The sequence below is a fragment of the Narcine bancroftii genome, chromosome 1 (assembly GCF_036971445.1).
Source record: "Narcine bancroftii isolate sNarBan1 chromosome 1, sNarBan1.hap1, whole genome shotgun sequence".
NCBI lineage: Eukaryota > Metazoa > Chordata > Chondrichthyes > Torpediniformes > Narcinidae > Narcine > Narcine bancroftii.
In genome coordinates, this window is record NC_091469.1 from 435,383,377 (window position 1) to 435,405,438 (window position 22,062).

Below are 22,062 nucleotides of genomic sequence, written 5' to 3' on the forward strand. Positions count from 1 at the left end.
CTTGCTAAACCTAAAGAAAGTATTTCCTAATCATCTGCATGTTGAGCTAGAGAAGATCCTCCTACCCTGGCTGCCCAAAAGTAAAATGGGTCTATATAACTCTATGTGCATGCATTTGCATGTTGTCTCTCTGTGTGAATACTTTAATATAAAAGGTGTATTTTGTACTTTCTGTGTTGTCCTTCATATTTACTTGACAAGAGCGTGAATTTATGCTAATTTTGTTATTGTTCCAGGAAATTCAACATTAAATGTCACAGAGGAGACATTGGAGGAGCAGATGACAAGGTAAATAATTATTTTAAAAGGGTTATATTTATTTTGTTTTAATTGCTAATTATCACTCACTTTGGCTCATGTTGATGACATAAGGACTTATGCCTGTAGTTGTTCACTGCACCAACTGTGATATTTGTTTAAGACAGATATTTTGGGATGATTTATTATTAACTGGGTACAATTTGCAATGCACAGATGGAAAGGAAAGCTATAATTAGAAAGATAAGATTGATTTTTGATTTTATTTTGGAGCATATTGAAAACTTGATTTTCCTCTGGTGACTTTAAACACTATGATTTAAGATTATCTGCTGGCTGATCCCTGGCCCTATTCCTTAATAAAATATTTTTTTAAATTTAAAACGCCAGCCAAATTTAATTCCATTATTTTTAATGGAACAAAGTTGTTCTACAAAGGAAGAGCAATCCTTTTCATTATGTCACCGCAAAGAATGGATGGCAATAGAAGCTAAATTTATTGTCAGAGTACGTACATGACATCACATACAACCCTGAGATTCTTTTTTCCTGCGGACAAAGCAGAATTACCACTTTTGGCAGTGCAAAAAAAAACCTAATTCAAAGTGCACAAGTAAACAAATAAAGAAATGTAAACAAACTGCCATGCAGAGAGAGAGAAAAAAAATCAATGAACTGCACAAGTAGGAGTCCTTAAATGAGTCCCTGATTTAGTTTGTCGTTGAGGTGTCTGATGGTGGAGGGGAGCAGCTGTTCCTGAACCTGGTGGTGCGAGTCTTATGACGCCGAGAACTTTTTCCTGATGGTAGCAGTGAGAACAGAGCATGTGCTGGGTAGTGTAGATGATTGCTGCTGCTCTCCGATGGTAGTGTTCCCTGTGGATATTCTTGATGGGGGTGAAGCGTATGTCCTGGGCTGTGTCCACTTTCTTTTGGAGGGCTTTATGCTCAGGGGTATTGGAGTCCCCAGACTAGACCGTGAAGCAGCTGGTCAGCACACTTTCTACCACACATCTGAAGAAATTTGCCAGGGTTTCCAAATTTGCCAAACCTCTGCAAACTCCTGAGAAAGTAGAGGCATTTTCTTCATTATGCTATTTGTGCTTTGAGTCCAGGAAAGATCCTCCAAAATAGTGACTCCAAAAAACTTAAATTTGCTCACTCTCTCCACCTCTGACCCTCCCCCCCCCCCCCCCCACCAATTATCACCTCTGTTTTTCCCTCCCAAGTCAACAATCCGCTCTTTGGTTTTGGAGACATTGAGTGTGAGGTTATTGTTGGTGCATCATTCAGCCAACTAGAGTCAAATGAGTAAATTCTTTGAACATATTCTTATTAATTTCAATACAGATTTTCCTACTACTACGTAGGGATCGGAGCAGGTGTTTTGATTGTTGCCTTCATGCAGATCTCCTTCTGGTCACTCGCAGCAGCGAGGCAGACAAAAAAGATGAGAAAGGAATTTTTTCATGCTGTGTTGCGTCAAGAAATAGGATGGTTTGATGTCAGTGAAGTTGGAGAGATTAACACACGCCTGACAGAGTAAGTGATCATTAATACAAACTTTAATGACTTTTTTTTCTGTTTCTTCATTGGATGCAACCATAACTGGCAATCAGCATTTAAAGCTCATCCACAGTTACCTTTGAGATGAAGGAGGGAGATTTGCTTTGTTGAACTGTGACAAACTTTCTGGCAAAACACTGTTCAGCATCCTGTTACCTATTCTACAATTTTCAAATTAAATGTACTTGTGCAACATTATGGAGGCCAATTTCAGCCATTGAAACCTGACCGCCCAATGTACCCAATTGTCTTACTAACCCCGTATGTTTTTGGAGAGTGGGAGGAAAACTGAAGTACCCAGGAAAGACCCCACACAGGTTCCAGAGAGAATGCACAAGCTCCTTACAGACATTGCCAGATTCAAACCCAGATCGCAGGTGCTGTAACAGCATTATGTTAGTAGCTACACAAGCCAATAAAAGCTTTGTTTAGATGGCACTTGACATGGATAGAACCCTTCAGAAGATGGTGTAACCACAAACCTGCTACCTCTCCTTTGGTGGGCATGGTCATTGCCTGGCATTTGTGTGATTCTTTTTTTAAAAAAAAAATCAGCGCTTAATTCATGGCTTTTGGAGGATATTTCTACAAAGATTCCTCATGGCAGAATCTGAAGCACTTATCCTTTCCATGATATCCAGTGAAATAAATCGAAGTACCTGAAGACTGACTGCTGTGACGGTGGGAAGATTGTGAGGGCATAAGATGGATTTCTGATTAAAGCTGAGTGCACGCACATCAGCCTTAAGACAACTGTAGTCAAACATGAAACAAAAGATGCATAAAACAAAGGATGGAAAATAATGGCAGGTCCATTGAGCCATTCCCATGCTGTTGTGCAACTTCTTTACTCCTTAATTTCTAGTTCCCCTTCTCAGCAACGACAACAATGGTCACAACACTAATCCTGTGATGTGCTATTTATAACTTCTACCAGTGATACCTTTAACACTCTTGCTACCATTTTTGGCATTCAACCATATCCATGAGCATGACTTGAACCTCTGTATTAAACGACACATCATATGTAAGCCCATAAGGTTCATCTAAGATGGCGGCGTGGGTGCAGCCCGCAACAACCTCTCTGGACCAGGTACTACAGGAACCCCCCCCAAAAGTAGTCACTGTGCTCAATCTTTGAGTGGATGAGGATAGAGACTGCAACACAGGGAGTTAGATGTTGAAATTTGGGAAATGCCATGCAAGAGCAGACATCCGAAAGAGGCCGTGAAGGGTAGAGTTTTGACTTCCGGAGAATGGAGCTTATGTTGCAGACTCGAAAGGCTGAGGGGATTGAGGCCTCTGCTGAGGGAACATGGCCTTCAGTCTTCAGTTCCAGAGTTGATGTTGCCTGTTGCTGGGTGTTGTGAGGAGATGTTCAGAGCAGCAGAACTGGAGGAGGTGTCCTGAGGTGTGTGGAGTGGCAGCATCGTGGGCAGATTTGGGGTGGAGGAGGGGGTCCTGAAGATGCGTGTTGAGGATCGCTGTGGCCTCGTGGGGGAGATGCCGTGGCTTCAACCTCGAGAGACGGCGAAATGTGAGAGTGAAAAAACAATTTAACATCCAGAGTCCAGCAGATGCCATGAAACCTGGCCTTGATGGCAGTGCGGTAGTAGACTGCAGTGGCTTCTTCAGATTGGGTGAACATTTTAACACCTAAACACTTATTTCGACATCTCTCTTCTGTAACCATGGGCCCAGTCTCTGAAAATCAATATATTGTGGCACTGTTTTTTTAATGTATGTTTTAAGCAGTTGTGTGGAATTAGAGATGTGTGTGCAAGAGAGTTTCATTTTGAGATATTTCAAGAAGTTCAGAAGGGGAAATCTCATGATGGGCATGAAATATGTCTCGCAATTTAGGACCATGTTCTGAGAATGCATAAAGAAGTGAAGGTTTGTTTGTTTCAACAGCTTGTTTAAAGACAACTTGAGGCCACTGTTTAACATGATGCACCACAACTGGGTCAGATCCCAGGTTAGGAGGGTGGGGTAAGGTTGTGGACATGGGTGATTCATTTTCAAGAAGATAATGGACTCCTGAACCAAGTTTCTGTTCAGTTGTCCTTTTACTGGCATTGCACAGCAGGTATGAACTGTCTCTCCAGTCCTGCCAATATCAACTACCTCCAAAATATCAGGCAGTCACAAAGACTGTGTTTGCAAGACACTGATGGATGGTCTTTAAGCCACTCTAACTCTAGTCATGAGGCAAGAGGAAAGAATTGTCTTGAGAGTTGACAAGGAATCATGAGTCATTGTTTTCCACAGTTCACCTGATGATCTTTTGTTATGTTCTTTTTGCCTTCCAGTGATATTTCAAAAATAAATGATGGGATTGGTGATAAAATTGGCATTCTCATCCAGTCATTGACCTCCTTTGTAGCTGGTTTTGTGGTTGGTTTTGTGAAAGGATGGAAACTGGCGTTGGTGATCCTGGCTGTGAGTCCAGTTCTGGGAATCAGTGCAGCAATCTGGTCCAAGGTTAGTGTGCTTGATTCAGTTTTTAATTCCATCATAATCTTGTTTGTTCAGAATCTGTCGAATGAAATCAAATTTTTAATATATGCCACAGCTTTTTTTCCTTGACTTTCCCAAATTACTCAACATTTCAAAAAAGCCCATCCTTGGGCTCAGTGGAAAATCCTTTGCAGTGGTCAATGAGATCTGCATTGCCGAATGTCACCAACCTGACCAGTGATTTTGCCAATGCACAAGCTTTTGAATGAACACCAAGGTTCAATGGAATCTTGTGCTGAAGCTGACATACATCATTTATTTGTGTTGGGCAACTGAGATTTGGAAAGGTGTTACCATGGATACCAATCAACAGTTAAAGTAATTGAGAAGTTCACTGTGGGTAATGATGTTTGAGGAATGGAAGGGAAATAATCTGAGTATCAAAGCATGAATGGTGTACCAGCATTTATGGAGTTCCTTTTGAAAAGTTTATATCAGAGAGTGGTAGCTGTGTGGAATGATCTTCCGGGAGAAATAGTGGCGGCGGAGTCAATTGTATTATTTAAGAAAAGGTTGGACAGGTATATGGATGAGAAGAAGACGGAGGGTTATGGGCATTGTGCAGGGAGGTGGGACTAGAAAGGGGTGTTTGGTTCGGTGCGGACTAGAAGGGCCTAATGGCCTGTTTCCGTGCTGTAATTGTTATGTTATGTTATGTTATCAAGGGCAGTTGCAGTGGGTTTTCAAAAGCATGCTATATATGCTTCAAACTCAAAACCTAGGTGTCATTGCACAATGTTACTTCTATAGAAAATTTCTGCATAGTACAGACCCTTTGGCCCATGATGTTGTGCCAACCTATACATAACTATGTTTTAAAAAACTAAACCGTACCTACCTCATAAACCCTCTATTTTTTCTCTCATCCATGTGCCTGTCTAAGAGTCTCTTAAATGCCCCTATTGTTCCAGCCTCCACCACCAGCTCTAGCAATGAATTCCAGGCACCCATAAATTCCTTTGTAAAAAAAAAAAAAAGTACCCCTAATAGCTCCCCTAAACTTTCCTTCCTTCACTTTGTACAGATGTTCTCAGGTATTTGTTACTCCTACTTTGGGGAAAAAAATGCTGACTGTTTACCCTATCTATGCCTCTCATCATCTTGTAGACCTCTCATCCTTCTTCACTCGAAAGAGAAAAGCCCTAGCTCTGCTAACTTTGCCTCGTGAGAAATTTTCCAATCCAGGCAACATCATAGTAAATCTCTTCGGCACTCTCTCCATAGCTTCCACGTACTTCCTGTAATGACGTATCCAGAACAATATTCAAAGTGTGATCTCACCAGAGATTTATAGAACTTGCAACATCAACTCATGACTCTTGAACTCAATCCCCGTACTTATGAAACTCAGCATCCCACAGGTTGTCAACCTGCATGGCAACCTTGAGAAATGCATAGATTTGGAGCCCAAGGTCCCTCTGTTTCTCCACATTGTAGACAGATACATGATGGCTATCTAATGTAGCATCATTGGCCTTGCTTACATTTGTTGTCCACTTATTGTTGCTGAACAGAGGAAACCATTCAAAATTTAATGTACTTGTATGGATAATAGATTTCCTGTTTAGAAGGACATCAGTGAAACAGATGGATCTTTATTTGCAATCTGGTGGTTTCATTGTTGCCTTTATTAAAACTATCTGTAATTCTAGATATATTTCAGTATTCAAATTACAATTCCTCAGATGCCATGGCTGAATTTCAATTCATTCCAATGGAGTAATAGTTTGGAATTCTGGATTTTAGTCATGTAATTTAATTTGTGATTTGGGTGACTGTGGATAGTCTCGGCTCACATTTGGGGAAACACAATAGTTCAGTAGGGTCTGGCGTACAAATTAATACAGTTCATAAACCTGATATGGTTAAAAATCAAAGTTACCACCTTCTGCATAAAGATCATGGACATTAATTTCCTGCTCATGGAGCTCATTGTACTCCTTTCAAAGTGGTCGCACTGGACTAACTGTCCCCAAGGAAAGAAGGAAAGCCACGCAGTCCTTTACATTTCTAGTATGAATATTTCGAGCAAGCCCCAAAATTTTTGCTAAACTAGAAAGAAAGCAAGCAACACCCATTTCAAGTTCTATATTTATAAAATTAAATAAGCATTATGTAATAGAATAGAAGAAGGATATTTATTAATATCTTCAGCGCATCCCCTACCACATGGAAGGTGTGTATGAATCTTTCTACAGGAATCCATTAGTCATACTGAGAATACCACGCCACCCAGCTGAAATTTAACATTAACATTTGCTTGCCTATCCTTGGCCACCTGTAGGTTACCCGTTTTAAAATATCTGCACACTCCCAATATTGGGCCCTTGGTCATTCCTACTTTTAATTACTTCATCGCTAACTCTGCTTTGAGTTGTGCAGTGAACTGATGGCGGGCTTCGCCCACATCTACCCATAAATAACCCTGGTTTCCCGCCTAAACCCTGAGCCCCTCTGAAGACCACTGTAAGACCCTACCCTCAGTTATGAGCTAATAAAAGTGGATGTTCTCCCTCCAGTCGTGAGAGCTTTTTTTTTTTGCTTATTCACTAAACGATGGAAGCTCTACTGAAACCAGTTATGCGACTGATAGACTCTCTGCCCCCTGACACGGCTGAAGAGTTCACATACTGGCTAGACTGCTTCCAGGCCTACCTGAATGTGACCAGAGATGTCTTCCATACCGATGAACTCAGGAGGTCTGTACTCGTTACGAGGGTAGGAATGAAACGGTATGGAGTCATCAGGGACTGCATTACAATGACGCTGCCATCGAGGCGTTGAAGGCTCGGTACCTGAAGTTGCAAAACGAGGTCCTAGCAAGGCATCGACTCGCTCTACGTCACCAATAGCCAGGAGAGACCATCAGTGACTACCTTTTGGTTCTGTGGATGCTTGCTAAGAAGTGCAGGTGCAAAGCGGCTACGTGCCACATTCATGACGAAGGACAGATCTGTGACACTTGAATAGTGGGTGTCCGCTTCAGGTACATGAGGCAACGACTGCTCAAGTTAGGTCAGAAGGACCTGGCTAAATGGTTGGAACAGGCCAAGCTTGAGAACCACGCCATCTAAGCTAGTGAGCTCACTCACCCCGATGGCCCTTCCAAGGACCGGCTGTTCCCATTAGCCCAGCCCTAATGGCTGCCACTTCCCATGCTAATGAAAGCTTTTTCTGCGGCAAGAGCCAGCATCCACGATCGCATTTCCTGGCTAAAGACTCGGTGTGTTCCAGGTGTGGCAAGAAAAGGCATTGGGCGAGTGTTTGTCGCGCGAGGAGAAGCCCGGGAAAGTCTGTGGCCTGCACCGCTCCCAGATCTGACTCCAGCCTAAGCCATCTGCCCTGAATTTACTCGAACCCACTTGCTGCACTACAAGCTGACGGAAGGTGGCAATTAGGAAATGGTGTGAAATGGCTCAGCGGCCATCTTGCTGCAACCCATATTCAAACTCCGCACCATCATCGTCATAAGAGGAAGGAGGGCAGCCATCCTTCTGCGCCATGAGGTCGAAACCATCTTACCCACAGGCAACCCAGGACTGTGGGGGCCACTTGAGTGAGGAGTTTGGAGTCTCCGAGGCCCTAGCCTCGATGGTCCTTGACCTCTCCAACTCAGCAACTCTACAGTGTCTGTGAAGATAAACACATTCCACTAAATGTCTAATCAACACTGGCTCTACTGAAAAGCTTAATAGACTCACGGACTGTGCAAGAATACAACCTAAAGTTGTATCCTTCCAATTATCATATATTCCTTGCATCTCAGTCACACTCTATGCATTTTCAACAACATTGTATAATATATCTGTCGTTTGAAGGGGAGGGGGGGATTTCTGTAAGATACACCTTGATGAATTGTGTGCTCCAGTGCTGTTGGGACTGGACTTCCTGTGTCTCCTTAAAAGCATGACCTTGGAGTAATCTGATCCCCTCCCCCCCCCCCCCCCCCAGTAATAGTTCAGAATGGAGGGCCCCTAAAATCAGAACCCACATGCAGCCTCTCCACGCTGAATATCGACACCCCCCCCCCCCCCCCACCCCACCTCTCTTCCCGAATCTGTTCTCTGACTGAAAACCTATTGTTACCAAGAGCAGGAGATACAGTGCAGCAGACCGAAATTTTATAAAGTCTGAGACACAATGCCTGCTTGACAAAGGTATCATTGAATCTAGCACCAGCCCGTGGAGAGCACAAGTGGTAGTAGTAAAAGGAAAAAACAAGTCCAGGCTAATAATTGACTATAGCCAAACCATTAATCGGTACACACTCCTGGATGCATACCCTCTCCCTTGAATTTTGGACATGGTGAATGATATTGTGCAGTATCAGGTCTATTAGACCATTGACCTGAAAGCTGCTTATTAACAGCTGCCAATCCATTCCAAGGGCCATCCATATATGGCATTTGAGGCTAACAGTCGTCTCTATCAATTCCAGAGGGTCCCTTTCGATATTATTAATGGGGTTTCTATCTTCTAGAGGCAAATGGACAGAATGGTTGATGAGTATGGGTTGAAGGCTACCTTTCCCTACCTCAATAATGTCACCATCTGTAGCCACATCTTGGAAGACCATGACACCAACCTCAAGAGCTTACTCCATGTGGAGAAAGCCCTGAACCTTACTTCTAACTCTAACAAGTTCATAACTAAACATCTGGCTATCTTTGGCTATGTGGTGGAGAATGGTATCTTTGGCCCTGGCCCCGATCCCAATAGGATACACCCTTGTTAGTGCTCTTTGTTTCCAGGACCACAAAGGCTTTGAAGAGATGTCTGGGGTTTTTTTCATATTACGCCCAGTGCATCCCTCAATACGTTGATAAGGTTCACCCTCTATTAAAAGCCACTATTTTCCCCTTCTTGGCTTAAGCACAAATGGCTTTTAACTACCTCTGAAATCATATTGTGAAAGCTGCCAAGCATGCAGTGGATGAGAATGTACCTTTCCAAGTGGAAAGCGATGCTTCGGACGTAGCCCTGGCCGTTATCCTCAACCAGACGGGCAGGCCGGTTGCATTCTTTGGGTCAGGCTGAATTTCAAGATTATAAGATAGGGCATTGAGACCTAAACCTCAGCCTGACCAAAGGTCCTGTCCAATACTTGTCAGATTCCTTCGATATGAAGTAAGAGAGAGATATTGGAGCTGGCAGTGAAACAAGCTAAAGAAAGACAATCACCTTTGATTTATAATGGAAGTAAGATTTTATTTTATCTAGACATAAGTTTTGAATTGTTGAAAAAGAGAAAAGAGTTTAATCCAGTTAAAGATGTGTTATGGAAAAAAGGCTATGCCTTTGTTTTGAGATATCCAGCTGTATTTAAGCTATTTGTCCCTGGAGGGTGAAATAGATTTTTTACTGAGCCTAATGCAGCAAAGGTATATGCCGATTCACTGCACGCTAAAGACCAACAGATGATTGTTGATACCTGAATTAATTTTACAATTGAAGGGTTTTTGCTGTAACTGAAACTATATTGTATTTCGAGAGAGCTTAAAGGGGGAAGAAGGTTTAACCTATAATGTGCGTGATCTATTTTCTTTGCTAAGATTATTGGATTATAAGATCTATTAAAGATTATTGTAAAGGATGGTATGGTATTTTGAGTGAGTTAGTGGGGAATATGATGCTGACCACTGCAGAGTCATGGCCACTAATGTGATACTACTTGCATCCCACATATATCAAGGGAATAGAGACGCTTTAACATCACACACCTCTGGGGTTTTTCTTAATTTTTTCTTATTTTCCTTTCTCTATCTTTTTTTGTTTTAAACTTAGACTGTTTTTATATGTAGTATATTTTATAGAGAGGGTTGTGGTGAGTAGAGAGTGGGAAGGAGATGCTGGATGGACAGATGCTTTAATTTTGGTGTCTAATGGTGGGGGAATTGTCTTTTGTTAGTATTAATATTAACGGAATTCAGAATCCGATAAAGAGAAAATTGTTATTAAGCTACATGAAAAAAAACTAGAGTAGATGTGACTTTTTTTTTTACAAGAAATTCATTTAACAGAAATAGAATATATGAAATTAAAGAGAGACTGGATATTGTGTTCATTTGATTCTGAAGCTAGCGGAGTGATGATATTAAGAAATAAAAAATTACCAATCAAAATATTGGATGTTATTATTGATAAAATGGGGAGATAAAGTAAATTGTAAAATTTATTCTGAATATTGGGGTTTGAATATATATGCATTGAATATAGATGATGGAAAATTTATACAGGATGTTTTTATGCAATTAGCTAATGCAAAGGGGAAAAATACTTGTGGGAGGAGACATTCATTTTACTTTTGATTCAAAGTTGGATAGATAAGGTAGAGTTATGGTTAAAAACAAGGTAGTTAAAGTTGTGAATAATTTTATGAATGAAACTTGTGGACAGTTGGAGGAGAATGTATTGTGATGTTTGAGATTTCTAATTTTATTCCTTTAGACACAAAACATATTCACGTTTTTAATCTCCTCTCAACTTCAAGCTAGAGTCCAAAATATTCAATATCATGCAAGGATATTGTCTTATCGTTCACCTTTGGTTATGTCTATTGGAGGAAGAGCAAAATATAAACTAGAGATGGAGGTTTAATCTTTTCTTTCTTTGGCTTGGCTTCGCGGACGAAGATTTATGGAGGGGGTAAAAAGTCCACGTCAGCTGCAGGCTCGTTTGTGGCTGACAAGTCCGATGCGGGACAGGCAGACACGATTGCAGCGGTTGCAGGGGAAAATTGGTTGGTTGGGGTTGGGTGTTGGGTTTTTCCTCCTTTGCCTTTTTAAAAAGACAAAATTTTTGTGAATTTATAAGACAACAGATAAATTTTTTTCTAGACATTAACCAATAAGTTTGTGGTTTGGGATTCTTTGAAGGCTTATTTAAGAGGACAAATAATAAGCTATATGGCTAAGGTTAAAAAAGAATACATGTCCAAAGTTAATCATTTGGAAAATGAAATAATAAAGATGGAAAAAGAATTTCAATATCAAGTAAATGATGAAAAACAAAGAATATTGGATTTTTAAAAAATTGAAATTTAATACAATACCAAAATACAGAGTAGAGAGAGATATAAGGTAACCCCGACAAAAATATTATGAGCTGGGTGATGGAACTCAAAAAGTTTTAGCATGGCAATGAAAGACTTAACAATTAACGAGAACAATTACAGATATAAAAGAAGATTCAGGTCATCTTACTTATAAAACATGGCATTAATGATGTTTTTATGAAATTTTATAAGAATTTATATTAATCGGAATCCTTGAAAGATGGAGATAAAATAGGTGAATATTTGTCTCAAATTACTTCGTCCCACAATTAAAGATAGAAGAGAAACTGAATTAACAAATCCTTTTACAGTTACAGAAATATATGATGTATTGATGTCTTTACCAAATAATAAGGCTTCAGGGGAAGATGGTTTCTCTCCAGAGTTTTATAAAGAATTTAAAGAGCTATTGACTCCTTTATTAATGGGATTGTTAGACCAAATGGAAGATCTTTGTGATTTACCTGAGTTGTTAAAAACTGCATTAATGACAATTATTCCAAAAAAAGGGAAAGACCCTTTGCTTCCATCTTCATACAGACCAATTTCATTATTGAATATAGATTATAAAATTTTGTCTAAACGAATAGCTAATAGATTAGCTAAATGTTTACCTAAATTGATAAATATAGACCAAACATGTTTTATTAAGAATAGAAGAAGAGCCGACAATATTGTTAGATTTTTAAGTTTGTTAAATATGGCACAGAAAAGAAAAATGCCATCAGTAGCTTTGGCTTAGATGTAGAAAAAGTGTTTGATAGATTAGAATGGGACTATTTATTTAAAGTGTTGAAGGTTTTTGCCATTTCAATAAATTTTATAAATTGGATAAGAACATTATATAATTGCCCAAAGGCTAGAGTAATTACAAGTAGACAAATATTAAAATCCTTTTTATTGGAAAGATCATCTAGACAAGTTTGTCCACTATCTCCTTTTTTATTTGCATTGTCTATAAGAACCTCTAGCAGAGGTGATTAGAAGAGGTAATGAGATTGAGCATTTTAAGATAAATGATAAAGAACATAAAATTAGCCTTTTTGCAGATGTTGTAATATTATTTCTTACAAACCTTGTAAGTTCAATTAAAAAAAAAAGCAAATGTTCAACTGACGGAGTATGCATTGATATCAGGTTATAAGGTAAATATTGATAAAAGTGAAGTAATGCCAATGACTGAGACAGATTACATTCAAGTTAAGAAAATGACAACATTTAAATGGCAGAAGGAGACAGTCAAGTATCTTGGAATTAATATTGATAAGAATTTAAATAATTTATTTAAATTAAATTACATACCTTTATTGAATAAAATTAAAGAAGATTTAACAAGATAGAAGGATTTGCCAATTTCTTTAATAGGAAGGGTAAATTGTGTGAAGATAAATATTTTTTCTAAAATACAATACTTGTTTCTATCAGTACCAATTTTTGTACCAATAATGTTTGTTCAAGATTTAAGTGTAAGAAGGTTTATTTGGTGAGACAAAATGACTTGGATGGCATTGGAAAAACTAACATGGAAATATGATCAGGGGGATTACAATTGCCCAATTAAAAAAATTATTATAAAACAGCTCAACTTAGATTTTTGTCCTCCTATTGTCAAATTGATGAAAAGACAGCCTGGGTACAAATTGAAATGAGTAAAATAGGAGAAAATAATTCTGAGCATATTTTGGAAAATGGCATGAAAGACTGTTGAGAGGGTAAATTGATATGCAAATTTTAAAACATATACTTAAAGTATGGAATGGAATCCATGTGGAAAGGGGAATAAAGAATTATCAGTCGGCTAGAATGTTATTAAAGCAAAATCCTTTGATTCATTTTACGGACATCTGGTATAATTGCAGAATAAAAATGATAAAGGATTTTTTTTTAGGTTCTGTTTTTTTGATTTTTCACCGATTGAAAGATGAGTATAATATACCATATAATATCAATTTTTCTTATCAGCTTAAATCATATTTAAAAAGAAAGTTGGGGATGAATTTTAGACTAGTGGATCAAAGTCAATTTGAATATTTAATAACTGATACATTTATTGAAAGATTTATTACTAATATGTATATAAGACTGCAAGAGACTATGCAGAAAAATGATATTTTTCAAATCTAAACTGAGATGGGAAAGAGATTTAAATATACAAATTCAAGAAGTAGGGTCAAAATTATGTAATGAAAGTGTAACTAATACAATTAATGTTTGATTCCAAATGGTACAATTTAATTATATTGTTCTCCATACAAATTGCATGAAATTAATTCAAATTGTTCTGATAAATGTTTTAGATTTAATAAAAAAGTAGGAACCTTTCTCCATGTAGTTTGGCAATGTGAATACTAGGAAAATTTTGGAAAGTTCTAAGTATTTTATTGGGATGAGTTATGAAGGTGCAAGTTTTGAAAAATCCCAAAATATTTTTATTAGGGCTATTTTTGATTTGAAGTTAGATACTTACCAGAAGAAGTTTTTAAGTGTAGCAATAGCAAAGAAATATATAACCATAATGTGGAAATTAGGCAATAATGTGGGGTTGAATAAATGGCAAATGTAACTATTACATTGTATACCATTAGAGAAAAAAAACGTCTAATTTACAGAATCAACCAGAAAAATTTGATAAGATTTAGAAACCTTATATGGATTTTATTGCTATAACTTCATCTGTTGTGTTCGCCATTCCTGCTCCAACTCACCTCAAGGTTCAAGATCTCTATGTAAATTTAAATTTAATTAATCAAATAGTTATTTATTTCTATTTTTTCTTCTTTTTGGGGAGGGGGTGGGGGGAGAAAATATGAAAGAATTTATTCTTTTTGCATCACTTTTTTTAAAAATTAATTTTCATGGTATAAATAAATACTGTATTTGTATTAATACAAATAAAAAATTTAATTTACCAAAAACAAAACCAAAAATTGCTAGGTGGAGGATCGAGCTCTCCACCTACAATTATGACATTGTCTATTGTCCAGGAGGCGTTAATGACCCTCCAAATGCCTTATCCATAGGAAGCTGTGCCTATGCATACACTGGCCAACTGCGGTCTCTGCATAATGAGCTCTGCCATCTAGGGGTTACCTGCATGACTCATTTTGTCAAGGCGTGCAATCTGCCCTACTTCATGGAAAACATCATGGAAATGATCAGTTCTTGCCAGGTCTGCATGGAGAGTACCGCCCCGCAAAGGCGCAACTGATCAAGTCATCTAGGCCCTTCAAATGGCTCAGTGTTGATTTTAAGGGACCTCACCCCACCATAAACGGGAACACTTTCTTCTTCTCTATCCCACTTCCCGTTTGCCATTCCGTGTCCAGATACGTCCACTTTGTCAGTCATAAAGGCCCTAGATTCCAGTTTTGCCCTGTTCGGGTATCCCGCCTATATTTGTAGCAACCGGGGCTCAGCCTTTATGAGTGATGAGCCTCGTCAGTACCTGCTGGTGAGGGGCATCGTATCCAGCAGGACCTTGAGCTACAATCCCCAAGGGAAGGGGCAGGTTGAAAAGGAGAACACCATGGTCTGGAAGGCTATCAAACTGGCCCTGAAATCAAGAGGACTTCCAGGCTCACAGTGACAGGAAGTCCTTCCTATGGCGCTCCATTCCATCCAGTCACTACTATGTACTGCGACCAATGCTACTCCTCACTAGCTCCTATTCAATTTTAAAATAATGTCGGCATCAGGAACCACACTCCCAACCTGGCTTACAACTCGGGAAGCACGTGAGGAAAAGCAAGACCAACGCCCCGGTGGAAAGGGTGAAACTGCTCCATGCCAATCCCACGTACGCCTATGTGGAGTACCTGGAAGGCAGGGAGGACACCGTCTCCATCAGGGACCTGGCACCTGCTGGAACAGAGGGTTTGTTGCCTCAAGTGCCCTGTGAGCCAAGAAGCTCATTCACACCACCTCTAGTCAGGGTCTCAGGGAATCCAGTTCAGGAGGAAAGTGCATCCCCCTCCATCGTAGAACCAGAGACCCCGGCTGCCACTCCTCCCCCACAAGGGGACCAGGAGACTCGAGGAGCCCAAGGCCCTCCCGTGCTTAGGCACTTCACCATGATCTCCAGACCCCCAGATCACTTAAATTTGTAAATAATTGTATACTTTTCAATTTTTTTTCCTGAATCAATGTTCTCTGACTTCATCCACAAACCCTAAATTCTGCAGGAAGGGGTGAATGCAGTGAACTGAGATTCACTGGTGTTATGTAATACTGATGGCTGGCTCTGCCGTCATCTACCCATATATAACTTGGTTTCCCGCCTTAACCCTGAGCCCCTCTGAAGACCACTGTAAGAACCTAAACTCAGTTATAAGCTAATAAAAGCGTATGTTCTCCCTCCATTCATGAGAGCTTTTATTCACGCCTCATTGCCAATCCCAAATACTCTGTAATCCTCTCCCAAAATCTCATTAACCCTCCAAACCACTTTTTTTTCTTTTTTTCTCTTCAAAGACACTTCTTGAAAGTTACCAATATGTAGCACCTTGTACCTTCCTGCAAAGTGTCTCAAATTTATTCTGTATCAAAGGTGATTTACAGTTGAAAGGTTAAGATTTGAACCTGTCTGTTGGAATTATGTCATCACGAATCCAGCCTTATCTATGCACGCATGTTTACAGTAGATATGAGGTCAGTGATCTCATTCTGTTTCTCCTGTTTACATCTCCAAACTCTGTAAAGATAGAACAATAAACACCAAAGTTATTGCCAAAATTCCTACATGTCGGCCTTTAATGAGATGGATTCATTAATTTATATGGTTTAAATTATCCTTATCATGGGCTTGGCTGGACTTTGAAGCTGGTTAAGAAAGATATTGCCCTGTCAATAGAACAACATCAGGTAAAGATTAATTTTTTTTAAAAATTCTGATTCCAAAATTAACCACATTTTTACTTGATTTCTGAGATTGACCCCACAGCTTAAAAGTTAAAACATTATCAAAAATCATCTAAACAAAAACACCCCACAAAAACGTACCCAAATTCAAGAGTGGTTGTGTTTACAAGGGGTCACAATGTGTGCTGAACGCAAACCTGCATTTTAAACAGCAAATTATCAATGTTCTGGCTTGTGATTTGAACTTCAGGGCCAGCACAGGACACAATGGGTCAATATTTGGAGGAATCCATCTCCAGTTAATGCACTTCTCCTCTGGAAAAAGAGAAGGTTTTAGAAGTAATACAGCAAGTGAATCTGAACTGAAAACTAACAAGATCCCTCATGGTAGACACATTGGGTCCACAATAAATTGATAGTTTTGATTCAGAATTAGCTAGCCCATCGAAGACTAAGAGTAGTGGTAGTTAGAAACCTGTGACTTGTGATGTTCGGAAGGATCGGTGTTGGGACTCTTTGATAAATGTATACTGTATATACCAACATATAAAAGGGAGCTGAACATTAAAAATGCCACCCCAAAACCAGGGGTTGTTTTGTATGCCAGTTATAAAATCCAAACCTTAACAGTGCTCCCTGATGGGGTCCATCCAACTACTCCTACTGCCGTAAGCTCTGTACAGGCTTTAAACGGCCTGGTAAAGGACCTGATGGTGGTTTATTTTAAAATATGCTATTAAAATGTAAACCTTTACTTGATCATTTTAAAATATTGGGAATTGGTATAGTAAATGTACCTAGCGGCATCATTCCACTGGTCAGTGGTAAGTGCCAGACTTGGGGTAATCTTATACAGCAAATGGGACTCAGCACTTGACCAGCATGTACAAGTTGAGCTCAAGGGCCTGATTCCATGCTATATAACTTGAGGACTCTAGGACAGTGTTACATGTATGAATTTACTAAAATGTTTTGTGCTTTTTCAATAAATAAGTTTTTTGAAAACTTTATTTATTAGTATCTCATACATTTCAAATTAACTTGCTATAACATTACAAAATAAGATACTAAATAATTTTCAATCCCCCCCCCCACCTCCCACCATCCCTAATCCCTGCAGATAGAAAAAAGAAAAGAAAGAATGCATTAATCGTAATAATTATTATCACATTAATAATACCATAATATATTTCTTCCCTTGCAACCGCTGCAACCGTGTCTGCCTGTCCCGCATCGGACTTGTCAGCCACAAACGAGCCTGCAGCTGACGTGGACATTACCCCTCCCTAAATCTTCGTCCGCGAAGCCAAGCCAAAGGAAGAAAGAATATATTTCTATACCATATAGTACTGTATAAGTACTGTACCATATTTTCAGGGGGATTGGATTAGGAGGTTTGGATTAGTCTACATTCATAAAAGGCTCACATACTTGACAAAATTTATCATAATCATCTCTCATGTTATAAATAATTTTTTTCTAATGGGAGACAATATTTTATTTCATTAAACAATTCTTCTAATTTAACATTATTTTCCAATTTCCTCGTTTTAGCTACACCCTTTCTCGCTATTGCTGTTGCTAAGACTCAAAAATCTCTTGTTATATTTATTTATCTAATTCCAGCTTAGTATCTTCATATATATTGCCCAACAGAAATATTCTTGGATCTAATTTAACCTTCACTTTTAATATCTTCTCTAAGATAACACATAATTCTTTCCAAAAATCTTTTACCTTTTTACACAACCATACTGAATGCAAAAAGTTTCCAACCTTTCTTTTCACATCTAAAACACTGAGCAGAGAAATTCAAATTAAATTTATTCAACTTCTATGGTGTATAATACATTTGATGTACAAACTTATATTGAACCATTTGATATCTAGCACTAATTGTATTAATTACACTATCCCTACACAATTTCATCCATATTTCTTCTTAAATTTGTATATTTAAATCCTGTTCCCACTTCAGTTTAGTTTTATACAAATCTTTATTTTCCTTTATTTCTGTAATTTATTATACAAAATGTTACGAGCCCAGAGGACCCATAAACCCAGCATCAGTAGATATTCACCAAGACAAATGGTTACTTAAACAAAAGTTGCTTTTAATTATCTTTAAACATAAAAACAGAATCAAACTTTAACTTGTCTATTATTAACTTAACCCCCTTCTAATTCTAAGCGGACATGTATGTAATGTATGTGTAAGTTCAGAAAAGTTCCTTGGTTCACAATCCAATCTCGCTTCTCATTCCTCCAAGTTCACTGGTTGCAGGCAATTCTTAAACTGTGTGCAGAATGTAACATTTATAAAGTTTATCAGGCTTTAGTGCTTGAAAGGTAAATGGTTACCGCTCAGGAAGGTTCTTGTTGGTTTTCCGTGAGAGATATGTTGTTTCAGGACATCCTGAAACAATTAATTTACTTCCATCAGTCACCTCAGTGTCTTGCTGATGAAACTTGCCCCGTCAGGGTTCTCCAGATGATAACCTCTTTCTTTCAGGTCACCACAGAGTTCCTTTCTGTTTACCTTATTTCAAGTGAAACATTAGACAGCCAGTGCTCTCCTCTTGCATGAACCACAAAGGCTGTGACTAGTCCAAATTCCACCCAGGGGCTTCTTGCCAGCTTTTCCTGTTTCAGATCCAGCTGCTCTTTCTAGCTGGAACACAGTCGGAGTGATCTCTGGTTTTCTCTCTCTCACACACACTCCGAGACCGAGAAAGCCTGTTTGACTCTCTCTGCTTACAAAACCACATGACCCTCTTACGACAGCAGGTTCTCCTTTCAGACAGCAGCAGCTCCAACCTGCTCTTTCATCTGTTCCCTTGATAAACAATTAGTGACTTCTCTTGCAAAAAGATGTGAGAAGCCATTATGTCTAGTAGAGCTCCAGTATTTCAAAAAAGATCTATTTTAAAGTGTTTGCATGTGACCTACGCCAACAAACCTTTCTCAATTTATCTCCCAGAAACATCTCTATATACTCTGTCACAATATTAGTTATAAATATTCAAATAATAAAGGTATCTGTTATAAAATATTCAAATTGACTATATTCCAGAAGTATAAATTGAATTATTTACTACTTTTAAGAAGATTGGGGGAAGATATAAAAAGATGGAAAGAATTACCAATACCATTAATAGGATGGGTGAATTGTATTAAAATGAATATTTTCCCCAGAATTCAATACTTATTTCAAACATTACCAATTCGGGTACCTGAAATGTATTTTAGATGATTAAATAAGAATATTAGGGAGTTTTTAAGGAAAGGAAAGTCAGCAAGGATAAGTATGGAGAAGTTGACATGGAATAAAGATGAAGGGGGGTTTGAGATTACCAAATTTTAAAAGTTATTATAAGGCAGCTCAATTGAGATTTTTGTCTTCTTGGTATCAAAAGGAAACAAAAGTATCTTGGGTAGATATTGAGATGAATAATTTTGGTGAAGAAAGTCCAGACTAAATATTGTATAAATTGAGCTATGAAATTTTTGAAGGAAGAAAAGAAATACCAATTTTAAGGCATTTGTTTCAAATATGGAACAGGATACATGTGGAAAGAGGCATAAAGAATTAACAGTTGGCTCAGTTGACTAAAACAGAATCAGCTTCTTCCGTTTACAATGAATAATTCTTTATTTGACAATTGGTATGAAAGTACATTGTTGTAGACCACACGTGCCAAACTCTGGCCCGCGGGCCAAATTTGGCCCACTATATAATTATATTTGGCCCGCAAGATCATTTCAAAAATGTATTAGAGGTGGCCTGCCCTGCAGCGAGAGCCGATGCTGTTTTTTGGTAATGTCATCCCCACCATCCTCCCCCTTCATTGCACATCCTTCCCCACCCCCTAACTATCCCCTCCCCCCTAAAACCACCCCCCTTAAAAGATGGCCAGAATATTCTCAAAAAGGAATCCAGAATGGTAAAGTTCCACAAACCTTCTGCTGGGAATCCTAACAACACCCGGGCATCAGATCCACGGGACGCGGAGGGAGCAAGAGTGTTGCAGGTTGACCGTGCAAACTTTGAGAATGGGGAAAACAAAATTGTAACACAAGAAGTCTGTTGATGTCATCAGCCGGCAAGCCAGTTGGAAGGCTCCCTACACAACCAGTCACTTCTCCCACCTGTCGAGCGGTGCGGTGGATTGGCGAGCACCTGTGATTTCCTGTCGGTGCGACAGACATGGCAGGCTGCGCACGGCCCCCGCTGTTCCGCAAAGGCTGATCGGCAGCGCGCTGGGCCTGAGTGGGTGGGTAAGCAGGGGTGGGCAGAGGGTGTAGGTGAGGAGTAATGGGCAGGGGAAGTTATGGTGGTGCGAGGGGCAGTTAGAGGGAGGGATGAGTAGAAGGAGGGGTGGATAGGGAAGAGGTAAAAGGGGAGGGGCAGGGTGAGTAGGGGAGGGGTGATTAGAGGGTGAGAGACGGGTAGAGGGAGGAACAGGTTGAGGGGAGAGGCAGTAGAGGGGCGTGTATAGGATGGGGTGGGTAGAGGCAGAGCGAGTGGAGTGAGGGGTGAGTAAAGGTTGGGTAAAGGACTGGTCAGGTAGAGGGATGGTGGGTCAAGGGTGAATAGAGGCCTAGAGCCTGAGGAGTGAGCAGAAAATGCTGAGTCCTGATGCAGGCCAAAATGGACACAGCCTGTGAATGCTGACTACATCTCCACAGGGACCAAATATGTTTCCCTCAGGTCAAGCAAAGGGTGAACTTGAGCTACCTACTCCTGACCTGCAACATTATCCTCCTAAAGTTGTATCCTAAAGTTTAACATTACATATGTTGAAAGAAGAGAAAACATGCAGATGTTGTTGAAAATTTTCAATAAATATTTAGTTCGGCCCTCGACTTAGTCCAAGTTTTTAATTTTGGCCCTCCGTGAATTTGAGTTTGACACCACTGGTGTAGACGTTCATTGTTTAGGACATTTGATCAATTAAAGGAGAAATATGGGATATTTCAAAATACAATATTTGGATATTATCAATTATATTTGAAGGAAAAAATAGGAATGAAACAACTAAGTGTTATTACATTGTGTTCTTTATCCACCCTTTAAAAAAAAAATCATTTATTCTATTTTGGTATTTTCATTGAAAGCAGATATTCTATCATTAAACACGGAGATGTATAAATAGCACAACTTTAAATTACCTTCATGTTTTTGCTTTGAGGGATTCTCCTGTTTGTAAACAATAATAATGATGTTTGGATAGGCTTTCTTTTCCATTAACAGTCTTAATTTAGTATTACTAATAAGGCTCACTCTTATTTTTCAATGTATTTTTCATATGTTTTCTTCGGTTCAATTAGTAGTTATGGAAGAATTTTGAAAAAGAGCAGCTTTGCATTTACAGTACATTTTCAATGATCCGAAATGCTTGGGACCGGAGCAATCTTGATTAAGAGGATTTTCGGAAATTCGTGAATTTTCTCTAAAGCAGCCCAGTAACATCAGGATAATATTTGTATCAGCTGTCGCCGATCCCCAACCCCTCCCCACACAGTCGCCAATCCTGCCTGGGAGCCCGAGGTCCCCACTCCTGCCCAGGAGCCTGATGTCCCACTTCACCTTTAAGTTGTAGGAGATTGCACAGGAATTGTCCTCCAGCAGAATTTCAGTGATTCTGCTGAAAGGGTATTGACAGAGGGAGTGGCTCTGGCGAGTGGGGAGAGAGTGTGGCTTGGATGGGCTAGCGCGGGTGAACGGAAGAGAGTGCATATGATTCTGAAAATGCCACAGTTCAATTTATCACAAAGTTGCAGTAACTCATGGCAAAAAATAAAAAA

At 39.2% G+C, this 22,062-nt stretch overlaps 1 protein-coding gene and 1 long non-coding RNA gene across 7 annotated transcripts in view; one reads left to right on the forward strand and one right to left on the reverse strand.

Annotated features, from left to right (window-relative positions):
- The window catches only part of abcb4 (ATP-binding cassette, sub-family B (MDR/TAP), member 4), a 151,488-nt gene that overhangs the window by 40,605 nt on the left and 88,821 nt on the right, over window positions 1-22,062 (forward strand). For all 5 annotated transcript variants that reach the window (XM_069914296.1, XM_069914298.1, XM_069914297.1 and 2 more), the window contains exons 5-7: window positions 237-288; window positions 1,608-1,799; window positions 4,136-4,307. In XM_069914296.1, the coding sequence (XP_069770397.1) occupies window positions 237-288; window positions 1,608-1,799; window positions 4,136-4,307 (416 nt within the window). The remainder of the gene's footprint in view (window positions 1-236; window positions 289-1,607; window positions 1,800-4,135; window positions 4,308-22,062) is intronic.
- The window catches only part of LOC138751693 (uncharacterized), a 69,018-nt gene continuing 50,697 nt past the window's right edge, over window positions 3,742-22,062 (reverse strand). The window contains exons 5-6 of one of the 2 annotated variants that reach the window (XR_011350125.1): window positions 15,976-16,087; window positions 3,742-4,361 (exon numbers count right to left, since the gene is read on the reverse strand). This is a non-coding gene — a long non-coding RNA (uncharacterized lncRNA). Of the gene's footprint in view, window positions 4,362-15,912; window positions 16,088-22,062 lie in introns of those variants that run through there. The other variant, XR_011350124.1, reaches the window with a different exon arrangement.